At 39.7% G+C, this 27,880-nt stretch overlaps 1 protein-coding gene across 3 annotated transcripts in view; it reads left to right on the top strand.

Moving 5' to 3' along the window:
* The window catches only part of phactr4a (phosphatase and actin regulator 4a), a 49,586-nt gene extending 23,056 nt beyond the window's left edge, over nucleotides 1-26,530 (top strand). For 2 of the 3 annotated variants that reach the window (XM_044020333.1, XM_044020326.1), the window contains 13 exons: nucleotides 1,341-1,511; nucleotides 1,591-1,671; nucleotides 1,773-2,978; nucleotides 8,231-8,608; nucleotides 12,774-12,905; nucleotides 14,069-14,627; nucleotides 15,845-16,083; nucleotides 18,555-18,717; nucleotides 18,939-18,994; nucleotides 23,277-23,338; nucleotides 23,416-23,553; nucleotides 25,204-25,280; nucleotides 25,440-26,530. In XM_044020333.1, the coding sequence (XP_043876268.1) occupies nucleotides 1,341-1,511; nucleotides 1,591-1,671; nucleotides 1,773-2,978; nucleotides 8,231-8,608; nucleotides 12,774-12,905; nucleotides 14,069-14,627; nucleotides 15,845-16,083; nucleotides 18,555-18,717; nucleotides 18,939-18,994; nucleotides 23,277-23,338; nucleotides 23,416-23,553; nucleotides 25,204-25,280; nucleotides 25,440-25,455 (3,278 nt within the window). In that variant the 3' untranslated portion in view covers nucleotides 25,456-26,530. The remainder of the gene's footprint in view (nucleotides 1-1,340; nucleotides 1,512-1,590; nucleotides 1,672-1,772; nucleotides 2,979-8,230; nucleotides 8,609-12,773; nucleotides 12,906-14,068; nucleotides 14,628-15,844; nucleotides 16,084-18,554; nucleotides 18,718-18,938; nucleotides 18,995-23,276; nucleotides 23,339-23,415; nucleotides 23,554-25,203; nucleotides 25,281-25,439) is intronic. The other variant, XM_044020341.1, reaches the window with a different exon arrangement.
* The last annotated feature ends 1,350 nt before the right edge of the window (nucleotides 26,531-27,880 follow it).

Genomic DNA, 27,880 nt, shown 5'->3' with positions numbered 1-27,880 from the left:
AAAATCAACTGGGGAATGTTGACTCATGGTTTCTGTTCCAATTACTTATTTGTCTCCTTTCTTAGTTTTTTCAGAACATTTTAGAAGCATTTGCCTGGTATAATGTCACATAATCCTTTATGTATCACTGCCATATAAAAAATCACATTCACTGTGCCCACAATTCATTGTGTAGCTTTAATGTGACAACTGAGACAGAGAGGCAAACGGTTAGAGCAGCATTTGACCGTTTGGATGTCTGGTCTCAAGCTTTGACACATAAATAAAGCAGCAGTATTGACTTGAAGCTCTGGCCCATGTATGGACATGCTACTCATATGGTCAGAGAACCGACTGTTAAAAAAAGAATTCAAAAAAGATGGATTGCTTTGTTTTAGTGCCTTGACACTATACCATTATTGAAACAGAAAAATCCCATTTAGTAAGGTTGCAATTTCCTTTCTTTTGTGTTGATTCTGAGTATAGACCAAGAACTGAAGAATATGTGTGGGTGTCAGTAGTGTAATGTAGCAGGGCCTTATCACTTCACATGATCACAGTGCACTGTGAACAAAGTGATCTATGAGCAGCGCACTCTTGTAGACATATTGTCCATTTACCACAGCCTATTAAACAAGTGTATTTGATGAAAGAATGTGTGGAGATTGCTTTTCTCTTTCTGGGCACAGATGGATTAAACTATTCTACAACAAAAAAAAGCATAACACATTTTTTTGTGAAATAATCGTTTGTAGAGATAAGAGTGGGAATCTTAAAGTACCACACAATTCGATTTGATTACGAGTCTTAAACAATTCTAAATCCAATATATAATTGCATCTTAATGAGTTTTATGCGAACAACATATTTCACTGGAAACCAAAGAAAAACAGAAAATCTAAATCCTTTGCAATGAAAATAGCAACAGTTTGTGATGAGCTCCATGTTTTCTCAGTTTTGTGGAAGATTTGCCATCATTTGCAAATTTTTTGCAGCAACAGGAGCCGTTTGTTATCCTTCAACTTCAGGTGGTAATGTGGCATGTAGTTGTGCATGTTAGTTTGTTTTGCAAAAGCATTTATTTTGGTTTCATGCATCGTACATATTGCTTTTGCCCCGCTTGCTTCTTCCCCATAGAAGCCAACATTTTTATATACATCAGGTTTACACTTTTATGATAGCTCGCTTTCGCCCAGCTTTGTCTTTGATGGAGTGACACACATTGGGCATCTGTGCTTTCAACATTCAGTTGATTAAACCAAGCACAGTGTCAATGGTTTTTCTGCAATGTTGGTCGCATCAGTCAAAAAAACATGCTCTAAAGCGTTGTCTTTTTTTGTCACTATGTCACGTTCATGCAGATGATGAAGTCAACCTGCAAAACAGCACAACAGGGGGCGAAGAAGCTAACTCTGGCGGGGGAACACCTCCAACCAAACGCAAAGGCAAGTTTTCCAAGATGGGGAGGATCTTCAAGCCCTGGAAGTGGAGGAAGAAGAAGCCAAGTGAGAAGTTTACTGAAACGTCTATAGGTATGGTGTATCAAACTTAGTATTTACACTGTTCTTTGTGTTTAATGACCCTTTGCTTAGTTTTGTTTTGTTTTTTCAGCTTTGGAAAGAAAGATTTCAGTCAGAAAAAGTCGCCAAGAGCTGATTGCAAGAGGACTTCTAAAGGACATTACAGAGAATGGTATGCATACCTTACTTCTTCTTCTTGAAGAGTATTAAAAAAATAATTTGAGCGCCATTTTGTAACAACACTTATTTTATTGTTTGTGTCTTTATGTACAGAGAGCAATAATGTGACCCACTCCAAAGGTCCACCCGTGAAAAATGGGCACCCTATGCCAATGGATGTGGACAGGGTGTCTGAAGCTGGGGTGCGAGTGTCTAGAGGGGAGTCTGACATGAAAGTGAATCCCCCCAGGCTTGCTCCCGGAGATGAACGGCGAATTAGAGCACCATCTGACGCCTCCCGCAGTAACCGCGCACCTCTGGATGTGGACTCTCACGCTCGGTTTCCTGTGGATGTGGACAGACGAAGCCGTCTGCCGTCAGATGATAAGAGGGGAGGATCTTTATCCCGAGGACCACCTCAGGAAGATAGATACCGCAGGGAGGAGAGAAGAGAAGGGAAAGACGACAGAGAGGACAGGGGAAGGAAGGACCGGGAAGACACGGAGAGACGGGACTGGCGTGAAGACCGGGAGAAGGATGGGGCAGTCGACCGCAGGGAAGATAGAGATTTCAGAGATAGGCGAGATTGGAGAGATGACCGCGAGAAGAGGGACGAAAGGTCAGACCGAGACAATAGGGAAAGGAAAGATCGTGAAGAAAGAGAACGACGAGACAGGGATGAGAGGGAAAGGAGGGATCGCGATGAAAGGGAACGAAGAGATCGCGAGGAGCGAGAAAAGAGAGACAAGGATGAAAGGGAACGTAGAGATCGTGAAGAGAGAGAAAGGGATGAGAGAGAGTGCAAAGATCGCGAAGAGAGAGACAGGAGAGATAGGGATGAGAGCGAGAGAAGAGATCGTGAGGAGAGAGAACGGAGGGATCGAGACGATAGAGAGAGGAGAGACCAAAGAGAAAGAAGAGAAGACAGGGAAAGGCGCCCTGAGAGGGAAAAGAGAGATGAAAGAGAAGACAAGGACAGGAAAGATGCACGCACAGACAAAGATGATAGAGATCGGCGATATGACAGAGACAGGCGAGATGAAGGCGAGAGGAGAGAGGACAGGGACAGACGGGATGAGTGGGTCAAAAGAAATGAAAGAGAACGGCGAGACGAGCGGGAAAATAGAGAGGAGAAGGACAGGAAGGAGAAGCTAGATGAATTGCGGCCTCTTGTCAGACCTGTCTCTGACATAGGCTCGCGGCATCCTCTACAGAAGAGCTCCTCAGAGGAAAACAAGAAAACTCGTCCTGCCTCAGAGACTGAATGGAGGAGTACACTTCCCAGATACCAACCAGCTCCAGACTTCAGAGAGCGCTCAGGTAAAACGTATTTGTCTATCTGTGACTGTGCCAGGATTCTTGAGGAAGTGTCTGTGGAGTTAGTGGAACTTTGTCCTCCACCATGTAGTTTAGAAACATACCACAATGAATCACATGTAAACATCAGTACTGCAGTTACATTTGGAAAAGTTAAGCAACTCTTGATATTTATATTATGATAATTCCAACTTTGCTAACTTTTTCCAACTGTCCTAACTAATGATAATGAAGCCTTCAGCATCAGATGATTACACCACATTATTGAAAAGTTTCTAGTCTTGTTGACCACGCAAAGCTGCTTTACACTACAGTTTTGCCATTCACACATTCATATTGCACATCTACGTTCTATCACACATCTTTCACACACTGCTGGCGCAGCCATCAGGAGCAACGTAGTGTTATACTGTATGTCTTGCCCAAGGACATATCAGCATGTAGACTTGCGGAGCTGGGAATCGAACCCCCTTCCAGAATTCTCACTGCCACTCATCCACTGTCGCCGTCATTTACTATCCAGTCAACTCGACACAAATGCAACAGTGTAAACGTGAGCGAGTGTGGTGTTTGACCTGCAGCAGTATCAGCTCCACACACCAACACTGCACTTGTAAAGCAAAAAATCACTCAAAGTTACATAACATACTGTAGTTATTGTATTTGGTGTAAAATACTTCTTGTAGATGAAAATGGTTGCTCCACAGCTCTATAGCATCTTTATTTATACAATTTATACAATTCTTTAAAAAGAGGATTAAACAGGATCACAAGCATCCCTCCAAGGAGGGAACACAACAACACAGCGTTAAACAACAATTTCCAGATTGTTATGGTAACTGACAAAGGGTGAGGCCTCTATTGTATGAATTAAAGGCATAGTCTGGGCTAATTGAAATTACAGCCACATGTTGAATGCTGACTGCTTTGTGCGCAAACCTGCCTTGATCCTTCCACCTAGAACCAGCTTGAGACAAGGGGCCTTGTTCTCATTGAAAACACAAGTCCACTAAATCTTAAAGGTCCAGTGTGTAACATTTTGGTAAATATTGAAGTTAAAATAATTATACTTATGAGTGTACAATCACCTGATTGTATGAATTGTTTTTTTTAAGAATGAGCCTGTTTATATCAGGAGCAGACTCCGCTCCATGGAGGGTAGCCAACAATGGACCTTTGATGCTAAGTGAAGGCTATGTAGGGTTCCCAACATATTTGGAAGTGAAGGATATTTGGCTGCAACATGCAACTTCACCAATAAATAGTACTAAATTTTACAGACTGTACCTCTAAGAATTTTCTAGCAACTGTATCTCACTGGTAGATAGACTTTTTCGACTGTAAACTGATGTTTTGAGGACATGTCCTTACCTGCATTATAGAAAAAAATCAATTTTCACCATTAGTCTAACCCTCACCTGGCTGGTTCTGCCACAGCAGCATGTTGAATGTCCACCCTATCCTCCTCCTCCTCCTCGTCTCGCACATCTCTCTTTTCATTAGTTACAAATACACCCTCCCCTGCTGCTTTAGCTTCCACAACAGCACTGTGTAAAGTCTAGAAACCTTCATAACAAACTAAATGGATAAGTAAGTAATAAGTAAGACTTTTTCTCAATTATTTTGTTATTAAGTGTCTAAGATCCTGGTACCGGGCACCGTTGGTTCAGACTGTACCTGTACCCCGCATCAGAGTTTGACATTACTAATATTATCCTTCAACTGTAACCTCAAGGGTTTGATTCCCAGCTAGTCTACTGGCCGATGTGTCCCTATTACAATTTTGGTATTGTAATAGGTCGTCACAAATCAATGAATGGGGAACAATGTAAAGTGAATTGTGGAATGGAAAAACAGCTGCTATGGTTGTTATAAATTATTGCAGACTCCACCATTCAGCATAGTGATGATGCGCTCACAGTAAAACTGGGAACTCTGGCATTATTACCATACTGTTGTTCAGCTCTATCATCCTTCTATAGTAAGTGATTAATACATAGCTCCAGCTTGTTTAGATTCATTTATTCCAATCACAGTCATGGGCAGCACTAAGGATAAACAGATCTTAGGGAAGAACTTGTGAACGTTGACATGTGGGGAAGTGAACACTGTTTAACCAACAGATTACTAAACAGGTAGACAGAGCTGAACTTCACATTCAGCTCAGAGTATCATTTAATTATAAGGTTTCATTTTCTGTGCTTCTGCTGACCTGACGCCATATTTTCATTGCTGATCAAATGGAGTCGATGCAGTAGGCTGCCTCTGTTTGTCCTGCCCTAACCCTAACCCTACGACATTCAAACACAAATAATTGTGGATACTAGCATTGCTATTTTTTAGTTTGTATGGTGTCGGGATTCAATTTATTCCTGAGTAAAATTAAACATTGCAGTCCTGTTTGTTCCAACATGAGTTATTGTACTGAGAGCCAACACGCGCTCACACTGAACCTGAGGCATTTTCTTATTCAGTAGTCAGTGGGTGTTTAGCTATGATAAAATACCAGCAGTAGGTGTTCAAATTGCAAACCAAAGTCTCCTGGTGGTGCTGTGAAGGCATTTAGCATAAATGATTGTTAGAAAACAGGGTTTGATACATGGACTTAGTTCAAAAAATCAAAAGAGGAAGAAACTAATCATTAGGATTCATTCTGTGCTTCTCTGATCTGGGTCGATGCATGCTGTATCTAATGCATGCTGTCTCTCATAAGCTCTCGATTATAAAGCTCTGAAGACTCTCTAATCCCTGTGAAGTGAAAACCAATTATGTCTTCTGACTTTGTCACCCCTCAGACAAATGTGTTACTGACCACCATGCCAAATTTTAATGATTAAAAAGAGCCCACAGGTGTTTAAGAATTAGGTTTCAAATAATGTAAAAATTCATGACATCATTACATTACATTACATATCATTTAGCAGACGCTTTTATCCAAAGCGACTTACAATAAGTGCATTTAAACATTTGGGTACAAATAAGAGTAAGCCAAACTATGAAGTGCAAGTCATAAGTGTCGCCGTCGTCGTCTTAGTCGAGGTAGAGTCGGAAGAAATGTGTTTTTAGTTGGCGGCGGAAGATGTGGAGGCTTTCCCCTGTCCGGATGTTGATGGGGAGCTCGTTCCACCATTTGGGAGCTAGGACAGTGAACAGTCTCGAGTTCTGCGGGCTGACAACATCCTCTGTTCCAAATTGCTGGGAGCAGTATGTGTCTTCTCTCTTGAACAAGGACCACTGTCCGTCAACGTCAGTGATTTTGTACATAATATAAATGTTAAAGCAGTTTTATTAAAGTCTCTTTTCAACAAATATGTAGAGAAGCGACGTTCACCTGCTTTTGTGAGTCCATGTCCACGGAAGGTGTCCTGTCCGCTTCTCCTAAAGCACTATTACACACACATTTGGTGCTTTTCCATTATACAGTTCTAGCAATACTCTACTCTGGGTTGTTTATGGTTATGGTTTGAAGATAATATGTGAAGTTCATACTCTTTACACTTTAAACATACACTTTAATAAGCAGCTATTATCATAAATGAAGTAATATAATTGAAGTGATCACCTGACCGTGCTCTTTCACTCGAAACCTGTGCACACATTCACAGCATTCATGCGCGTTCCTGTGCCTTCATGGAAAGTGCGGTAGGTTTGATCATTTCTCAGAGTGAGAAATGTAATGTGTGCCGTGAAATTCAATGCGATACTATGCATGCGTTTTTTTTTTGTTATTTCCATGCTTCGATACTGGTGTAACGCTCTGTTACACTGGCGTGATTAGATCACAGTAGCCATGAACAAGACATGCTACAGCACGCAAATTATAGCATAGCGCATAAAACTGCTAAACTGCGCTAGATAGAACCCTGGAAGGTACTATGATACCAAAACGAGTAGAGCTGAATAGTGCTAGAACTAGGGATGGGAATTGATAAGAATTTAACACCAATTGTTTAACAGCAATTCCAATTATCGATATTGCTTATCGATCGGATTCCTTATCAATTCTCCTATTGATTTTCATTGGGTGAGGGAATGAGTACAACTTTGTTTGTATTAACTCTCTTTATTGTCTGATTTTCACATTAATTGGTCCAGACAAAAATAAATGTTTGGCTTTTTAAGCCCAACTGCCATTATGTGCCATCAAAACTAAAAACACAGACTGCTCGGTGACATTGGTTTATTCTCGCCTCTGTCATTTTATTCTTTCCTGCCTCTGTGAACGTAGTAGCTACAGGTGCACGAGAGCAACTTGCTGCAGCCTCTGAGCCAGCCAGACTCTGGCCGTCATCATCATCTAAATTTGATGGACAATGACAATGGAGATTATTCGTATATTCAAGGTTTTACACAATGAAATGGTGCTCACATTAACAGTAGTCAGGGCCTGTCCTGCCTGGAGAGTTGAAAGTTACCTTCGGTATTAATAACAGATGGCGTTGACTCATCGCAAGTAGCAGTGTATCAATCAAGCGACAGTCCTGCAAATGAATTGCATGCTGTTTCTGCATTTTGGACAAAATGGAAACTTTACAAGTGTTGCAAGTAACCATCTTGTCGGTGTTCTGAACCAAAACAACATAGCGCGTGTGCAACGTCATGACGCATTTGCATGAGCGGAACCGATAAGTGGAATCATTAAGCAGGCATACTAACTAAACCGGTTCTCGATTCCCATCCCTAGAACTGGAAGAGCTAGAACTGTGTAATGGAAAAGCGCCAATTCTGGTCTTAAATGAGAACCAACCAATTCTGTGAACGTTGTTGTTTGTCAGTGTTGCACAATATCAATGTACCCTCTGACATCAAACCTCCGTTCGACAAACATGTAGAAACGCAACATTTTCACCACTTTGGTCACAGTTTAATGACTTACTTTACACAAACAGAGCTGGATTAGCTACAGTCCTGCCCTCCATCTCCCTCTGTCTCTACCAGCCTCACAGCAGGAGTCTGCTCCTCTTTCTGTTCTTCTCTACTCAATTTCCTCATCTGTAGGAATTTTAAATAGGGTGACGGAGTGTTTCTGTGTGTTTTTACATCTAGGTAAGACAAAGACTGTAGTAAAGACCAGGAGCAAGTACTCACAAATAAAGAGGGGGAATTGTTGATAAAGTGTGCTGACAGGTTTCATGTCATTACAGCGTTTGAGGACTACCTATACTAACTGTGCATTTGCTTTGCAGTGTCTTTAAAGTGACAGTAGAATCTCTGTTGTGACCTCTCCTGTATTATGTTTATTGATCCCTTTGTAGAGTCTGCTGTTGCCCGCTTTGCACCTGACAATCATTCAACACAAGACTCCCAGCATGACCCTTCCAAACCCAAACAAGCCCTGCTTCCCCCAAAATTCCTCACCACTCCTTCCACCGAGTCAGGCAGGAGTCCGACCCCCTCCTCATCCTCCTCCTCCTCCTCCTCCTCCTCTTCTTCCTCCTCCTCCTCTGCCCCTGTAGCTGTGGCCAAACCACCCAGGACCGTCTCCCTAATAGTCGACGATGCCCCTCGACCTTTCATCCCCGCTCCTTTCTCTGCTGACTCTGACACGCCACCTCCTGTCCCTCCGCATGCCAAGCAGCCTCCTGTGCCACCACCCAAACCCACCAACCGCAACAGCAACCCTGCACTGCACGGTGAGTTTGTTAATGTCTGCTCCTGCAGGTAGAGGCAAATTATTTCTGGCATGAAATTTGCTTCTATCTCCAAACAGCTGCTTTTGCCTTTTATGGTATTTTTCTGTGTTCTGAATCAAAGAACGAGGAAAGATATTCTCACAAGATCTAGAATGTTGGAGCTCACTACTGCTTCACTTCAAACACACTGTATTTATCATCATATTTTTCAATGTATTTGAACATAGTTACACTATAGACTTTATATACACACTGTTATCCTATAAATGGATAACCCCAAGTTGCTCTAAACAAGTAAATACAAACACAAATTCAGGATAGGAATGAAAATGTGCACAAGTCATTTCAATTTCAAAAAAGAATTGTATTAAAAATAGCATCTTCTCTCTCTTAAATAATCTTTAAATTATTATGCTCAGTATTTCTCCTGCAAGTCTTTTCAATGACAAGCCAAAACAGTGTGTCTCAACTACAGAGATACTTTTAATTAATTTGTAACAGCAGCCAAATGAACTTGTTTTTTAATTTTATTTTATTACAAATACTAATTAATGGATCTTATTTGCACTCAATTCTCCAATCAGTGTCCAACACAACAGCCATAGATAATCTATTTGTCTCTGTGAGATACATAGAATATAATCATCAGACATTAGTTACGTGTTTTTTGTTTTATTTATTAAAATTAAATTTAAGCCATGGTGCAGGAATGTTTTATTTTGGCTCTCTTTTGTCTCAACACTGTACTGCGTGAAACATTTTATAAGAATTTGTTTTTGATGATTCATCACTCTGTGAAGGTGCAGTGTAAGGTGATAATGTGAAATTGAACACAGTGGTGTATATTAGGGGTGTCACAATCTCGATTGTAAACTGAATATTGATTTAACCATCCCCCTGCAGGTGTGCTAGAGGGGAAAACAATTGTTCTGGTTGTATTTGGAGCAAAACTTGCTCAAAATTCAACTTGTGCTAAAGCAATAACTAGTGCTATAACAGACATGAGACCTTATTATGTGGTAGAAAACCCTGGATTTAAGCCAAATCGAATAATGGATTTGGAGAATCCTAGGGTATATAGTGTTGTTGTTTTTTTTTTTTTTTAATTGTGGTCGTATGAGATACTGACACAGCAGTGACTACGATGTACACCCCATCTTACAGAATATGGCCACTTAACAAAAGGCTCACCAAATAAGAACTATGCCTGTTTGAAGTCCATGTTTGCCACTTTGTCTGGACTGGAAAATTAAATTTGGGAATTTGGAACTGCTCACTCTGCACTCTCCTCTGGGTTTTTAGTTTGCACAAACTAGTCTACTGCTGCCTGGTGTTAAAAGTTTAGTGATGGAGACAGGAATGGCTCATTTTTCCTGTAGAGAGTGTTTACAGTTTACACACTTCAGTTTCAGTGTCTAACGAAAAAGATATCTTAAAAGACATACTTTTAAGATATCATAGACTTTAGCAGGCGTACATTTTATGATACAAACCTTTTATGAAGTGGCTAAAATCAGTTTTGACATGTCTCGGATGCAACAAGTGAGAGTTGCATCCGAGTTGTTCCAAGTGCAGTCAGTGCCTTACACAAAAACCTGAACTGACCCTTGAATGGTTACAGTGCAGCAGGAAGTGTTTACGTTGCCATTGAACATAGGATTAAACTAATGTTGAGCTGGTGCAGCCGGCTGCAGGTCCATAGCAACAGTGTATCTTATTGAGGTCATTGTCACAGTCTGAGTAAGAGTCAAACAAACAGCTTTCGTGTGGTGTCAGCTAAGGTTCAGATTTAAATGGTATGTGGGTAGTGTGTGTCCATGCCTATTTAAAAGGCAAGACATAGTTGTGGTGTGGCTGTAAGCTTTACATGTGTAGTTATTGTATAGATTACAAAAATGGAGGAAGACTCATTTGTGAATGATACAAAACTAACAGACTCACCACCGTCTTTGAAAGTTATTGATTGCATTTACTCTGGAACAATAGATGACTTATTGCAGGATCAGTGTTGGAAAACTGGTAAAGAAGAACATCCTTTACGTGTTGATAATAGGATATTCGAGTAACGCTGCCTGAATTAATATTTGCTTTATTTTTCTGAACAAAAAAAAAAATCTGTATCTGTATTTTCAAAACTTTTAATACCACTTTCCTAAATCCAAATGTGAGTCTAAAGGGAGTCCTGTAGGTGTTTTCCATCATGTTGCTACTCTGGAACAACCACCAGCCTCTGGGGGAGAGGACATGCTCTGGCTTATCTGTGCACCATTTTTGCAAAGCCAGCACTTCTCTGGAGGGCAGATAGAAACTGATTTGCTTTTATTATTACATATCTCTTGTCCCAGCATGCCTCAGCTGCTCGTGTTTACAGCCCATCCCAGTTGTATTCTGTTTGAAACTTTGTCAGGGAAACAGGTCACTATGTTGCTACATTTGGTTTCACACTGGCACAGTGTGTTTTTTTTAATACAGAGAATATTGCCTTACTGTCTTGAACTGCAAGTTCTGAGTTTATTGGACTGTGGAAACTATGTGCATGTATATAAATACATTTGCACAGTTTATAATACATCATGTCAGATCTAATTGCTGAAACCCTCTTCATGTCCTGATAGTCATCAAAAAAAGTTGCCTGGGGGTCATTAACTGACAAGATCTGGTATCATACAACCTGTTCAACAAACATGTACAGAGGCAACATTTCTTATGATTTTGGTTGCAGTTTAATGACACAGTAGCACAATATGTTTACCTGGACACAAGTAATCGGAACATAAGCCTATCAGAATAACAAATATGTCATGTTAACATGCCAATCTGAAAACTCTGATTTGATGCAGCCCATTCCAAAAACAAATTTCATTCCCAATGAGAGGGTATAATTCCGATCTTCATGCAGCTAGGTGTTCATATAAACAGTCAGTTGGTTTGGTGCTATCACGCGTCTAACATATTTCCGTTTTCTTACTAGGGATGCACCCACCCACCGATTTCACAGTCTCGATCTGGACTTTGCGTATCTGCCAATAATAAACTGTATACCTTACCTGGTGGAATGCAACCAATTAACACATGAACTGAAATGTTATTAATTAAAATAAATAATTGTGCCCCAGTAGCAACTTAGTCAGCATTCAAAATAAACATGAATCAAACTTAGTTGTCAACATGTTGTGCTAACAGGAAATCAAAATACAAGAATGTAACATTTTGCAGCAATCAATGTCATGAAATTTTGCATTTTTGTTTCTTTCCTCTACCACATTGTTGGAGACTGTGCTGAACAGGTGATCCTGTCTTTTTTAAGGAATTCCGCATGCTCTTTAGAATGATGCTTTTGGAGGAGCTTGATTAAGTTACTAGTGTTGTATTTTGTGGTGTTACCACCACCACCACCACCTCTCCACCTCTCCTTACCTTGCAAATATATATATATGTGTGTGTGTGTGTGTGTGTGTATATGCACACCACAATCGGATCATTTAATTATGTCTCCATGTAAGCAATAGAATTGTAAATTCCAAACAGAACAAATCTTTTCAGAATGAAGACATTTTACACATGTAAACATAGCTGCTGTACAGAGCCTTGGTCTCTATCAGTGGTACTGCAGCTCTGTTCTTCTCTACTTCATTCTCTCATCTTTAGGAATCTCAAATGCATTGGTGAGGCAGTTCTGCATGTTTTTGTTGTTAAAGACATCTCAGCTACAGTAGCTAGTAAACCAAAGGCAGTAGTGCAAGAGCAGGTGCAGTTACTCATGAGTGAATAGTAACCTGCTGATAAAGCTTGCTGAGTGTTTTAATTTTATTATTATTATTATTATTGTTATTATTATTATTATTGTTTTGCATCATATGCTAACTATGGCTCTGAGTCATCATGCCATATTTTAGATACCTAAAACAATCCTGAAGAGAAATAAACTGAAAATAAACTATAGTCTACTAGTCTATAATTTCTTTCTGTAGCTGTATGTGTATATATACACTGCATTGGTATTTGGTTGGAGGAGTATTCTTTATCTTGTCCTGCTCTGTGTACTCTGATTCTGGACAGCGTAATGCCCAGACAAATATCTTCCCAAACACCACTCTTGTATGCTCTCCCAGTTTGGAATGTAAACCCAGCCCTATCCCCTGACATCTCCACTCATTTCTACCAGCTTCCTCACTGAACAGGAGCTCTCAGGCCCAACAGCCTTGTTACTGGACCAGCTGGAGACGTCAGAGTGAGCTTGGCCTCTACCTCTCTCTGCCTGTGTACCTGCGGCACAGAGCTGCAGGGACCTGCACAGGTATCCAGCAGGGGCCACATCCCAATCTGCCTTAGTAAAGTCTGCACACGGGTGGTGTCGATCCACCAGCTTCAGTGCATATCATGGAACACTTCACCTCCCATTTTAACACCAGCACTTCATCGCATGTGCTTTGCAGCCTGTGGAGCTGTTAGCTCGACTAACTAATATTCTACTAGTCTCAATTCTACCAAGAAAACATTGCATGGAAACGATGAATGTTAGTGTGCTGGAGTGCTTTGATCTCAGTGAATGTTGATTGAAGACTGTTGATACGGTTACATAATGTGTGTCTCAGTCACTCTCCACTGACTTACCCTAATGGCATTGTGTGGAAATGTTTTATCTCGATATACATTTTGTCAATAGCTATCGATATATATGTCAATATATAAATTAAATCACTATTTCTGTAAGGCTGGCTGATATATCTTATAAATAAAATATCAATATTTTTAGGCTATATCCCGATATATGAGATATATGGTAGTATAAAGATTCACACATGGTTTCATAGATGTTTGAGCGACAATACACTGCAAATACACAATAAAATAAAATGTCTATGGTTTATGATCTGTATGACATGATCTTAAATACAGTTATTACCTTTCAGATAGACATTTCAGAAAAAAACTGATTTATCTTTTTAAAAAAAACATGAAATTGACGATTAATATGGTCAAATAACACATAATAATTAGGCTTAGAATGTAATTAAGTGACTTTTTCATGTATAATTTCATCAATTCCATATATATTGTAATCAATATATAATATGTACAATAATTAGTGTGTTTCACAAATTTATTAATATAATAAATATGATTATTATCAATGCAGCAGCCTTTAAAAGCTGGAAAAGATACCTTATCATGATCAGAATACTTTATTAATCCGCGGGGGGAAATTGTTTTATATCCAAAATCTAAGACAATACATATACTGCAGATATAATGTCCATACAGTATCCAACTGCCCAGCTCTCCACTGACTAAACAAAAAGCTCTTCACCTTGTTTTTTCTCCTTGACTAAAACTATTGATGACAGATCTGCTTTATTTTTATTATTATTATAATTTCTTTTATATAAAACTAACTTCAGTGTGTCTGTGTGTCTTCACAGTCTGACAGTTTTTTGTCGTCTTGTTTATTCACTGCAGAGCTTTCACAGTCAGGCAGTGGTGTCATCATTGTCCCGGCACCCGCTAAACGCTCTCCACCAACACCACCGAAGAGGATGACGCCCGTCACCAAGCGCCACTCTGTGGATCCCTCTGCTCCTGCTGAGGTCCCAGAGTCTTCCACCACTCCCGCACTGGCACAGCCTGCTCTCCATAAAGCAGACAACAGTGAAGTCAAAACAAATGCAGCAGGTCCTCAGGCCATCACTGATTCTTTGCCTTCACCACCGACTCACATACCTCCATCACCTCCCAGGGTTCAGTCACTCCAACTTCCCAGCACCACCTCCACCTCTGCTCCTGTGCCCACCATACAAGCAGATCCCCCCAGCCCAACCACAGAGCCTCCCAACCAACCTCCAGCCATCCCTCTACACATACTCATCCAGAGAGCTTTGGCCAGCCCCGGCCCACCTCAGCCTAACCAGGATGGTTCTCAGAGGGCTCACTCACTGCTGTTCGAGTCTCCTCCAGACTTTCTAACTGATGGGGGTAGCTCACGGCATTCTCTCCCCGTCACCATCGAACCTCTCAGACTGTAAGTGTACCATATATTGTACATATGTGCATCCCTAGTATTGTATTGCTCACATAAGGAATCCTCTTCATCCACACTTTTTGATCTTGACAAAGGGGAGCATCTAGTGCTTCTTAGAGTGTGGTGAGCCTGGTTGAGCCCCAACTGGTTATCACTAATTATAGTGATAACCAGTTGGACAATAAAAACGCTTTTTAAACATATATTTTAATCCATATTTTAATTTCAAAGTTTGTTTTTTTAAGGATGCTGCAATTAACAATTATTTTCATAATCAATTAATCTGTTGATTATTTTCTTGATTAATCAAGTAATCGTTTGGTCCATAAAATGTCAGAAAATGTTGAAACATATTGATCAGTGTATGTCAAACCTGGAGATGACGATGTTCTCAGAATGTCTTGTTTTTTTTGTCCACAAACCAAAATGATTCAGTTGCAATGATTTCTTAGTGAGACAATATTCACATTTAAGAAGCTGAAAAATAACAGAAACTGGTTTTAATTCTCTAGAAAACACTCAAACAGAATAATCGCTTATCAAAATAGTTGACGATTAATTTAGTAATCGATTAATAATTGAGTCATCGAGTAATCGTTTCAACCCTAATGGGCATGAGTATTTGATTATTCACTTTATCATAACAAATTAATCATTTACTGTGACTATTTGTCATACATTACATGTCATTTAGCAGAGGCTATCATTTAAACATTTGGGTACAAACGAGCGCTAGACGTAACTAAGTGCGCAAACTATAAAGTGCTCGTCATAAGTGTGATGTACAAATAAGTGCTTTTTTTTTTTTGCTTTTTTGACGCCGTCGTCTTAGTCGAGGTAGAGTCAAAAAACAAAAATCTTTCTACTCCAGTGACGACCTAATTTATTGCATAACTGCAGCAGCAAGGATTTAGTCAGTGGACTGCATGTGTTTTTGCAGAACTGAAGATAGTGTTTAGGGTCTTTGAATCATCTCATGAGCAGCTCCCGTTAGCTGCGACCCCTACAATGCTAATTTCTACTATGTTTTACTTCAGTCATGTGCTATATTGTTGCAAATCAATAAATGTATTTTTAGGGGCCTTACACTTCTGGGGTTTGGGAAGCTCTGGTTTAGACTGTTCTCATTCAAACCATTTTCATTGTCATCATAGCTTCATTTTTTACAAATGTGTGTATGTCTTCAGCACTGTCACAGCCATTGTTTTTCTCCTCAGGCCAGAGGATGATGACTTTGACATGGAGGAGGAGATGAGGAAGCTCCACCCTCAGAGGCCTCCCCGCCAGCCTGAACTGGAGCCCCGCAGCCGCAGGGGTCTGATTGGAGACTCCCGAGTCAGCATCATTCATGAGGGTGGAGCCCCTGGGGACAGCGAGGAAGAGTCAGACTCTGATGGTCCCATCCTGTATAGAGATGACAATGATGATGATGAAGATGACGACGATGGCCCTCCAAGTAAGTTTTCTCTCGCATTCATTGGTAGTTTAACTACAACTAAATTTGTGAACAATAATAGATCAAATGTTTGAGTTGTTAGTCAAAATATTTGCCAGGAAATTATAATTATTCATACCATCGAGCATTGACTTAAAAGAAATGGCTCTCCGACGCACTTTGAGGCTGAGATTTTTTGATTTGAATTTCCTTCCTAAGGCCAGCCCAAAGTCAGTTAACTGACAGCTGAAAAAGAAAAGGTTAAAAATAGTAAAAAAGTAACATCAAATAATAACATTAACAAAAACTGTAAAACAGTATTTTAAATGTAAAATAGAATACATAGTATACACAAATAACACACAAATAAAAAAAAACAACCAATATGAACTGGCTGAAACTATTAATTTATTATTAATGACTATATTGTCAACTATTTTGATTATCTTAAATGTGAATATTCTTTTTTTTTATTTTATATAACAAAGAAATCATAAATGTAGTGATTTTCTTGTTTGAGGAAAAAACAAGACAAGACATTTGACAACATCATCATTTCAAAGTTTTAATCACCATTTATCAATACGATAATAAATGAAAATCCATTTTAATTGTGGCTTGACTGCATGTTTTTTTTGAAGCCTATAAAAATCACCGTGCTGGATTTTGTTTTTTGGGGGGTTATGAATGTGTGGGTCAAATTAATGGGTAAAAACCTGATCTTTTAGGTGATCATTCATACAATGCTCTTGAATTGGCAACCTATCAGCGCAGGAACGTGCATGAATGCTATGAGGGCGTGCACGGGTTTGGAGTGAAAGAGCAAGTTCACGTAATCACTTCAGTTATGTCACATCCTTTATGATAATAGCTGCTTATTAAAGTGTAAGTTTGAAGTGTAAAGAGTATGAACTTAACGGCATCAAAATCTGCCACAACACACAACACCATTCATAAGCTAAAATACACTCGTGTGTGCACACACAAGGAGCGGAATTTGTTATTTGTTTTATTAAAGGAGACATATTATACCCTATTTCCCCAATTAAAATAGTTCCCTGGTGTCCTAATGAACATGTCAGTGACATGCTTTGGTCAAAATATCATAAGGATGAAGCACCATAGCAGTTCAATAACCCTGCTAAACCCGCCCCTGTCAGAACGCTCTGTTTTGTGCATGGTCCCTTTATATGCAAATGAGACACAGGCAAACACACACCCACTTCTTCCAGGGAGTTTCTGATTTGTCCACTTTACAGCGCTCACTTGCTCAGCTTCTGTTCTCTCTGCTCCATACCTCTGGCGATCAGCGGTGCTGTCCCTAAGGGTTAGGGTTAGGTCTCTTCCTGTGACGGCACTCTCTGTGAAAATCAGTGAAGAGACCTCCGACACATGGATACTTAGGGACAGCACCGCTGATCGCCTGCGGCGAGCTGCATAAACTGCTGCTGTATGTGACTGTATCAGACTGAGTCTGTGCTCCGGTCATGGAGGACGTACTGAACAAACGTTTTTAATTAGGACGTGTCAGAATGGTCAGTTATGAGCTCTATGTGAACTTTTCTTAACAATGTGTGTGTTTGTACGTAGCTGACTAAATACGGCGACCGCTGGCCGCAGTCTGATGTGAAGTGGTGCGAACACACAAACACACGTTTGCTGACTTTATCCGGCACATTAGCTTCATATATAAAATCCTCTGTAAAACACTGTGCTCCACTGTGCAGCCACCAACAGCACACTTGTCCCTCCGCGTTGACATAATACCGCTCTTCCTCCCTCACCTGCACTCTCGCAGGGACAAGGTGGAGCTAAGGTGGAGCTAAGGTGGAGCTAAGGTGGAGCTAAGGTGGAGCTAAGGTGGAGCTCTCTAAGTACACTTACTGGTGGGGCGGTAACATTCGCGGTGAAATAGCGCATGCTGCTGTCATGAGCGCAGGGAATTCAACATTGAGTGTTTTATCGCCCATACTTACACTAAAGGGGACCACGAAAACATGACTGAGTATTCTTTTTCCACACTTTGGCGACTGGTAGGGCCTCCAGAGTCCCAAATATAAGTATTAAAATGGTTAAAAAGTTGATTCTGCATAATATGTCCCCTTTAACATATTATCTCCAAGAGTCCAGTCTCAGGCCTCAGCCTTTAATAGTAGCCCAGGTTCAAATCCCAGTGTGTGAACGTTTCCTGTCAAATAAAGGCTGAAATAATGCTCAAAATTATTTTGTAGTATAAAAGTAGTTTGTCAATGGCTAAATGTGTAGTATAAAGTGGTTTGAGTTGGTATGCACTTTATGAATTCAGACCATTTACTGTGAAGATAAATTTAGTGTAGCCATACACCAAACAATCTTCTAGGAACACCATAAGTTACAGTAAAATTGAATACACATTTTTCCACTCTTTACGCATATTCTCTTTTGAATGTGAGTGCAGATGTAGGAGCAGGTGACGCTGAAGTCTGTGTGTATATTTGTGGCGTGTGTAATAGGTGGACTGGCGAGTCGTGTGAAGAGGAAGGACACATTAGCCCTGAAGCTGGAGAGACAAGAGAGAGAGGAGAGGGATGCACAGGAGAACCATGACAGCATGAGCTGGCACAGCAGGGAGCAGTGGTTGGCAGTGAGGAACAAGATCGGCACTGCACTGACACGGTAAAGGACTGGCTGATGTGCAACATAATCATATACACTATGTCTCTATCATAAAATTGCATGTGGAAAGTCGATGTTGTCAGTCTGACAATAAAAGCTGTCACAGAGAAGGATAGATTGCATCCATTATTCCACATGTAATTCATACACTTGAGAGGCTCTCCATGCTCCCTTCCATCTGTCTTTAGAAATGGTTAGTCAACAGTTTTCTCCACCTGCAGGCGACTGAGCCAGAGACCGTCAGCAGATGAGCTGGAGCAGAGGAACATTCTTCAAGGTGAGTGTCACCCTCCATCCATCTCCTTTATTCCCTCTCTGAGGTGTAGGTAGTTATTTGTGTTTGTGTCAAAAAGATCTGATCGTGATATACCTTTAAATACCGATATAGCAGAAATATGGACTTGATTGCGATCAACCGATATATACTGCCTGGCCAACCTAGAAAATGGTCACACTAATACTAATATTTGGTTGGACCCATGGACTCATTCTCTGTGGCATTGTTTCAATAAGCTTCTGCAATGTCACAAGATTTATTTCCGTCCAGTGTTGCATTAATTTTTCACCAAGATCTTGTATTGATGATGGTAGAGTCGGACCACTGTGTGAAGTCTTCTCCAGCACATCCCAAAGATTCTCAATTGGGTTAAGGTCTGGACTCTGTGGTGAAAATGGTGTCTCATGCTCCCTGAACCACTCTTTTACTACATGAGCCCGATGAATCCTGGCATTGTCATCTTGGAAAATATGCCCGTGCCATCAGGGAAGAAATAATCCGTTGATGGAATAATCTGGTCATACAGTATATACAGGTAGTCAACTGACCTCATTCTTTGGGCACAGAATCAGTGATATTTTCATCGACGATGAGGAAATTATTGCGTTGACGCCCTTTTTTTTCATGACGATAACGGGACGAGGGTTACGAGACGAACATGGATCTTTTGATGACGAGAACATGACGTGTGTAAGCTTTTGTTGACGAGACGAAAATTGACACAAATGTTTGTGGGCGGCCTGTCAGATGTTCAAAATGCATGACATTAGTGCGTTTTGTGTGCGTAATCCTTGGTCCGTGTTTCAACGCGGGTCAGGTGGGTTGCGCGATCGCCGCCGACCCCTCGCTAAATCAAGTAAATATGGACTCAAGAAACTTTCTTTTAAGTTGTTTGCGCTTCTTGAAGGAGAGCGTTAAAACACTGTAAATATACTCAAAAACTAAATATTTACAATCTGTATGACATGATCTTAAAATACAGTCGTTACCTTTCATTTCAGATAATACCTGGTTTATTTCTTTGGCTTTTTAGTGTTAAATGAAGGTATTTAACATTAGATGTGTGTTAGAAACAATGAAATTGACTATAAATATGGTCATTTTCTGCGATAACACAAAAAACAAGGCATGTTATTGGTGTTATTGACTGACATTAAAATATGCATTTAATAATCAATATGTATACAATATTAAATGTTTGTGTATTTCATTAGTTTAACTTGATGACTATCAGTGTAATAGCCAACCAGGAAAAGTCATTACAGATACTTTATCATGATATGATGGTATTTAAAAATCTAATGTCAGTCACATACATCAGACCAAAGATGTATGTACAGAGGACGTTTGTGCATTTAATATTTAATATTCTTTTAAGCTGTTTCACTGAACAGTTACATTTATGGTTATCAAAAAAAAAACAAAAAACACATGATAGCCTAACATATAAAAATAACTCTGATCTCCCAAAAACCTCATGTTTAAACAGATGGAAAAAAAAAATCTACATGTTTTTAGACATATTTAGAATTCTAAATAGTATTAAGCTTAAGTTATTTGGTTTTATTTTGTTGGAGATTGCTCAGTGCACACTTACCCATCTCTTCTAAGTTTCTAAACCAAAGTCATTAAACTGAAACAATGACTGGATTATTAATTGATCACTAAATGAATGGGTTAGAAGCTTTTTTTCATTATTAAAACACAATTTCTGATGGTTTCTGCATCTTAAGTTTGAATATTTTCTGGTTTTGTTGCTCCATGTAACAAAGAAATCATTCAAACTAAATCATTTTTGGTATGAGGACAAAAACAAGACATTTGAGAACATCATCATTTCCAGGTTTGACAAACACTGATTGACGTTTCTCAACTTTTCTGACATTTTATGGACCAATCGATTACTGGATTCATCGGGAAAATAATCAACAGATGAATCGATTATTTAAAAAAAATGTTACTTGCAGCTCTATGACTTACTTAAGGGCTGCACTGAATGATTATTTTCATGATCAATTCATCTGTTCATTATTTTCTCAAGTAATTGAGTACTTGTTTGGTCTATAAAATGTTTAACTGCTTCTAAATCTGGAAATGATGATGTTCTCAAATGTCTTGTTTTTGTCCTCATACCAAAATCATTTGGTTTTAATGATTTCTTTGTTACATAGAGCAAAGGAACCAGAACAATATTCAGATTTAAGAAGCTGAAAAACCAGAAAGCTTGTTTTAATTATTGAAAGTACACCCTAACAGATTAATGGATTAGGGTCTGATTAATATTTGATTAATCAAATAAATAATTGTTTACTTGTTTAATTCAAGTTCCGAATCATCACACATTGTATACACAAGTGCAAATGAATACAAAGCCACTTTTACACATCTGTCCGATTCAATCATTCACATCCTTCTCCAACTGTGTAGCAAATATTGTGAGAAATAAAAATGAAGCTCAGCTAATATTCTTTGTGATCGTACATCGCGACGTATGTGATGTTTGGATTGTATTGGATGTAGCATTTTACTCTTTCTGATATCCAATCCCGTGACTTTGAACTCCCTACTTTTGATACAGGTACTGACAGGTACAGATACTGATGTCACAAAATTGAGTATACCGATATCAGTTAGACCTTCTAATCTATGAAGATGTTAACAAACATTTGCTAGCCATTTCAAAGACATCATTTTCCAACTGTGTCACAAATATTCTTCTCTTATTGAAGAAATAAATGGCCCACAACATGACATCTGTCCATTTTAGTGATTTCGAGAATCATTTCAACTCGTTTCACTGTATGTTGGGAACATAAACAAGTGAAAGGAGTCATTGTATCAGATTTAATAAGTGCAGTATGTTTTATGACGTGTGAGCACGGGGCTCTGTGTGAGCCACTTCAAAACTGTGTCTTGCTTTCTTAGTGACACAGGTGAAGAGGTCTGGCTGCACAGCAATAAAAAACACCGCATTATTCTGTCCAGTATAAAACCAGTAGGGATGCATGATATTGGACATTTTGAGTGCTGTGGCTTATAACCAGTAATGATATAAAGTTTTATGTTATGAACATAAATATCATGAATACTTCGAAGCCAGCTCGCTGCAGTCGTGCACTAAAGTAGATAGAAGTCAATATTGTTTCTTGGCAGAGCTGTGAGTTCTACCAGAGCACATTTTCTACTTTTCTGTTGGATCAAATTTGATAAATTGATGAGAGCAGACGCTCTCTATATTTCTTTTATCCCACTACTTTTCATGCCTTTGGCTTTTTACAATTTATTTGTTTAATTGTCTTAAGATATTTACACACATGTATCGAAAAGGCATCATTTTGATTGATCTATATTATTTTAAAATGTAATATTAGCTAAACTTATGCTGTGTTACATTTGCATAGGAACTGAGGGCGATGTAATAAAAACTTGATCGAGGAAAACAATCCAACAACCATCTCAGCTGACGTGAAGAAGTAAAGGCGTGAACATTCAACATTTTCGAGGGAAAAAACTGGACTAAAATACAAATGTACAAAAAACAGGAGGTTAATGAAACTTCAAATGTTAATAGTAACTGATGAAATAAAAAAAAAAAAGTAAATCAGTACATAAAATTAAGTAAATGAATGAATAAAATAAGTACCATAAGCAATGAAGTATAAGATAAACTAGAAATTGATAAAATAATAGAATAGAAATGATATTCTGTAAAAGGAGAATAAAGTCATTTGTTTCTGAGTTTGAAGTTTAAATGAATAATAAAGATCAAGTAAGGTCAGGTTTAAAAGGTAGGTCTTTAAAAAGTGTTTTGATTTTACAGCTGCTCCCTCAAAACATGGAAACTATGAAGGATTTTACAGATATTGGTCCAAATAGGACGGCGTCTAGCTTTGGATCCAGACCTCTCGTCTACATGTTGTTTACTCTGATCCTGTGTAAAAATGACTTGGTCCAAGTACACAACAGCAGACCAGCAGACTGTGTAGTGTAGTACAATCATCTTTGAACCCAGAACCAAGTATGAAGCTGATACTTGTGAGCTTCTGTCAGCACATTTTGATCCAGGACTCGCAGCGGCGCGCTGCTTCTCCCTCGTCCTCAGATGACCGCACCGAGACAATGCTTCGCACTTTCACTAAAACAATGCCGTGCCTTGTGTGGAGTGAGTCAGCGATTTAAAGATTCCCGTTCCTTCAGTGTGCCGACAGCAGCTCAATTGAAATGTACCTGACTGGCTGCAGTTTCTTCCCACTCTCAAATTGAATGTGTTTTCTCTCTGAAGCCAAGAATGAAGCAGATCGACGATTAGAGAGATGTGAGATCAAACGGAGGCTCACCAGAAAGGTCAGAAAGATACAGTGGAACTTTTTATCATACACTTTTTTACAATTTGTAAACACCTCCGTTTGTTCCCCCATCAGCTGTCGCAGAGGCCCACAGTGGCCGAACTCCAGGCCAGGAAGATCCTGCGTTTCCACGAATATGTGGAGTGCACCCATGCCCAGGACTACGACCGTCGAGCAGATAAACCGTGGACCAAGCTGACTCCTGCTGACAAGGTGACACATGACGCGCACTCACGAACTCAACACCCAACAAACAACATAAATGATCTGTTTCTTTTCTATTCATTCTTAACATTTTCCTAAAAGACAGCATAGTTTCAGGAAATGTCTCTTAATGCTGTCATACATACCGTTTACATACACTATATAAATGATTTCATGTCACTGTATGACATGAAATCAGACACTCACTTTTCCTGTTTTAGGTCCGTTAGGATTACCAAAATAATTTCTATATCATCTGCTAAATGCCAGAATAATGAGAGAAGGATTTTATTTTATTACTTTCTTCATAGTCAGAAGTTAAGATTATTATGCCTTTTTTTATTATGCCTCTTCATTTGGGAAAGCCCAAATGAAGATGTCATGTCTTTGGAAGCATCAGTTAATTAGAGACACACCTGTGGATGTATTTTAGGGCACACCTGAAACACACTGCTTCTTTGTGTAACATCATGGGAAAGTCCAAAGAAATCAGCCAAGATATCAGGAAGAGAATTGTGGACTTGCACAAGTCTGGTTCATCCATGGGTGCAATTTCCAGTTTGATTCAGAAGCAGTATGCTTCGGGTCATTGTCCATTTGGAAGACCCATTTGCGCCCAAGCTTCAACTTCCTGGTTGATGTCTTGAGATGTTGCTTCAGTATTTCCACATAATGTTCTTTCCTCGTGATACCTGGTGTTCTCAGGCTTGCAAGCTTCCCCCTTTTTCCTCCAAACGTAACGATGGTCAAACAGTTTGATTTTAGTTTCGTCAGACCACAGGACATGTCTCCAAAAATGAAGGTCTTTGTCCCTGTGTGCATTTGCAAACTGTAATCTGGCTTTTTTATGTTTCTTTTGGAGTAATGGCTTCTTCCTGGCAGAGTGGCCTTTCAGCCCATGTCGGCTCAGTACTCGTTTCACTGTGGATAATGACACACTCTTACCAGCTTCAGCCAGCATCTTCACAACGTCTTTTGCTTTTGTTCTTGGGTTGAGATGCACATGTCGGACCTAAAACAGGAAAAGTGATTGTCTGATTTTATGTCAGACAGTGACAAAAAAAGCATATGTGTCTTTTTATATAGTGTATGTAAACTTCTGGTTTGAACTGTCAACTGTATGTCAGACTTGAATACATGCACACTGTGCACATTTATTATTATTTTTTAAATAAAGCTTTATTCTTTTCATTCTATTTATTTACTATATATTTCAATGTATACACTCACAGAAACGGAGACAGAGCTAAGGAAAGAAAATAAAACAATCTCCACATACAAAAAGAGGAAGACGACAAAGCAAATGCAGGTGTTTTCTCTGGTTGTCTTCACACAAATGCAAGGGTGGTGTTTTGAGATTTTCAAAAACGGCACTTTGTGCTCCCGAAATGCTGTTTCCGTGTGGATAAAACACCAATTATGATTAAAAAAAAGACTGAAGTGTTTTTGTGTGGACAGTCCCTCAGTTTTGAGAATAATCTCAGAAATGTTGCTTCATGACTATGGCGCTAGACGTGGGAACATAAATGTATCTAGTACTCTAGTAGTGTATGTGTTGAGTGTGAGTGTTGGTGCAGCTACGGTGAGAAATCATCTAAATATGCACACTGACTTTGATAACACCTGCTGAAGTGCTGTTTCTCTCATGTTTCCTCACAGGCTGCCATCCGCAAAGAGCTTAATGAATTCAAGAGTTCTGAGATGGAGGTTCATGAAGAAAGCAAGATCTATACCAGGTCAGGCTCACACACACACACACACCGCCCCATCAATAATTCATTTTCACTCTTTTCTCCATTTTTTCAGTAAAACCCATCAATATTGGATCAGTTGTGTTTTCTTGTTTTGCTGCTGAAGCGTGGAGAATAAAAAAAATTCTCTGCTCTGTCCTCCAGGTTCCATCGTCCTTAGCTTTCCTCTGTAAAACACTCAGACTGGGAAGAGGTACTATACAAACCTTCCTATCCCTTCCTTTATGAGCTCAACACATGTGACCGGAGCTGATAAACTGGAACCAAAGCAAGACAACGCCACAATCATTCTGGCCAAGCCTGGTCCCCCAAACAGACTGTTAAGGGGACTGCAGTATTGGAATCACTACAGCAAGAGTTTGATTAGCACCCGATGCTAACACTAATGTGAGTGAGGAGTCCTTCCTCCATCCCTCTGCTGGTGCTCGGTAACGTGGGGAGACTTTGCTCTTCATTCTTTTGCCTGCCTCCATGAGCAGAACAGGAAGACCATGCACGCACCGACACAAGTGTACTTCCTGTTAGCATCACTGACGTTAGCAGCGGCTCATTCTGGAGTCAGATTAAACACTGTTGATAAAAATATATGTATGCATGTTTGGTACTACCACTAAGGTGCTATGTTGCACTAGCCTTATTCCACACGTAATATTACACTGTCATTAATTGACAAAATGTGAAAGATGCTGGAACGACACTGTTTTCTTTTTTTTGTCTTATTTAAACCTCAGTCATAACTGTAGAATCAACGGTTGATCGACCTGCTGTCCCACCACCAACTGTATTTTCATCATCATTTAAACGATTGTCACAGAGCACGTATGACTAAATTATCCTCTAATAAGGCACCTTGTGTTCCTTAATTGAAAACAAAATTCAAGGTTTTGAGCATATCTCCTTTTTAATAATAAATTATCCAAGCAGGAAAATGTACATATTTTTATTTTCCTCGTTTGATGATGATCCTTTATGATATATGTAAGTGTATAGATGGATGGCCACAAATGTATAGCTCACTATGTAGATTTGATTATTGACTTTATATTGTGTATCTACAGTAATGCTGACATGTTTCAATTGTAAAGTATTTCTCAAATGTCTTTTTCAAGCGCAGTGGTACAAAGGTTCTTTCTTTTCTTATTTTGATACAGATATCTTTAAAGTTTAAACTTTTTTGCAAGAACACTGTACAAATGGAAAATCCACTCAGAAATTAAAAGAAGCAATGATTTTCATTTCAGCATGATGTGATTATTCACCAGTATCCACTCCACCAACACGTATTCCTTTCAAGGATGGTGGTGATGAGAACATGAGTGATCTCTTGAAATGACCAGATGAGGGCAGTGTAATATAAAATTCACAAAGCTCTCATCAGCATGGTGGAGCCTGAATCTGCTCTGACACATACGCACTTACACACACACATGAGTAAACAGATGAGTTTCTCTGGACCCGTGTGGTTTCTTCTGACTGAGGAGTAATTTGCTTCTCCAGTGCAGCTGACATTTCTCTTGAACAAATATTCAGTGGTGTCTCCTTAACCTCCCCCATTGTGCTAATTATTGCTATAATGACATGGAATTATGGTGGAACGAGCTCCCCATCAACTTCCGGACAGCGGAAAGCCTCCACATCTTCTGCCGCCGACTAAAAACACATTTCTTCCGACTCTATCTCGACTAAGACAACGACAAAAAAAACAAAAAAAACAAAAGAAACTTGCTTATACATCGCACTTATGACTAGCACTTCATAGTTTGGCTTACTTGAAGCTCTTACTTAATTCTAGCTCTTATTTGTACCCAAATGTTTAAATGCACTTATTGTAAGTTGCTTTGGATAAAAGCGGATGTGGCCAAGGGGGGAGGAGATAGATGATGAAGAGAAGGGGCCCCAGGACAGATCCCTGGGGCACACCTGTATTGACTGGGGAAGGTTTTGAAGTGAAAGATTTGAGCTGTACAAACAGAGTGCAGCCTGTGAGGTAAGAGTGTAACCAGCTGAGGGGAGTGTGGGAGAGGCCAATGGAGGAGAGTCTACTGAGGAGGATGGGGTGTGAGATGGTGTCGAAGGCAGGATGAGGATGTAGACAGAACCAGAATCAGCTGCAATGAGGAGGTCATTGGTGATTTTGATTAAGGCGGTCTCTGTGCTGTGACGGGGGCGGAAACCAGATGGGTGCCAAATGGGGCGGAGGTTATCGTAATTGTTGGTCTGAATTGGGTTTCTTTAATATGGGGGTGACAGCGGCAGTTTTGAAAAGTGAAGGGACTATTCCGGATGAAAGTGAAGAGTGGATAATAGCAGATATGAGGGGGAGGAGCAGGATTTGACTAGGGTTGTGGGGAGGGGATCGAGCTGATTTATTTATATGTTTATTTCGGTCATGACATTTAGACCACTCATCACCCAGCAGTGTAGTTCACACAATACACATAACCGAAAGGGAAAGCGGGAGAAGCCAGAAGCTTATCTCGTCCCACTCCCATAATCTAGTCCCGCTCCCTATAAAGAACCGGTCGCTCTTTATAACACCTGCCTCACCAACACTCTCACCTCTCTCTCCCCCCTGAAAACCCGGT

Source organism: Solea senegalensis, linkage group LG1 (assembly GCF_019176455.1).
Source record: "Solea senegalensis isolate Sse05_10M linkage group LG1, IFAPA_SoseM_1, whole genome shotgun sequence".
Taxonomy (NCBI): Eukaryota; Metazoa; Chordata; class Actinopteri; order Pleuronectiformes; family Soleidae; genus Solea; species Solea senegalensis.
This window is presented reverse-complemented; position numbering and strand designations above follow the sequence as displayed.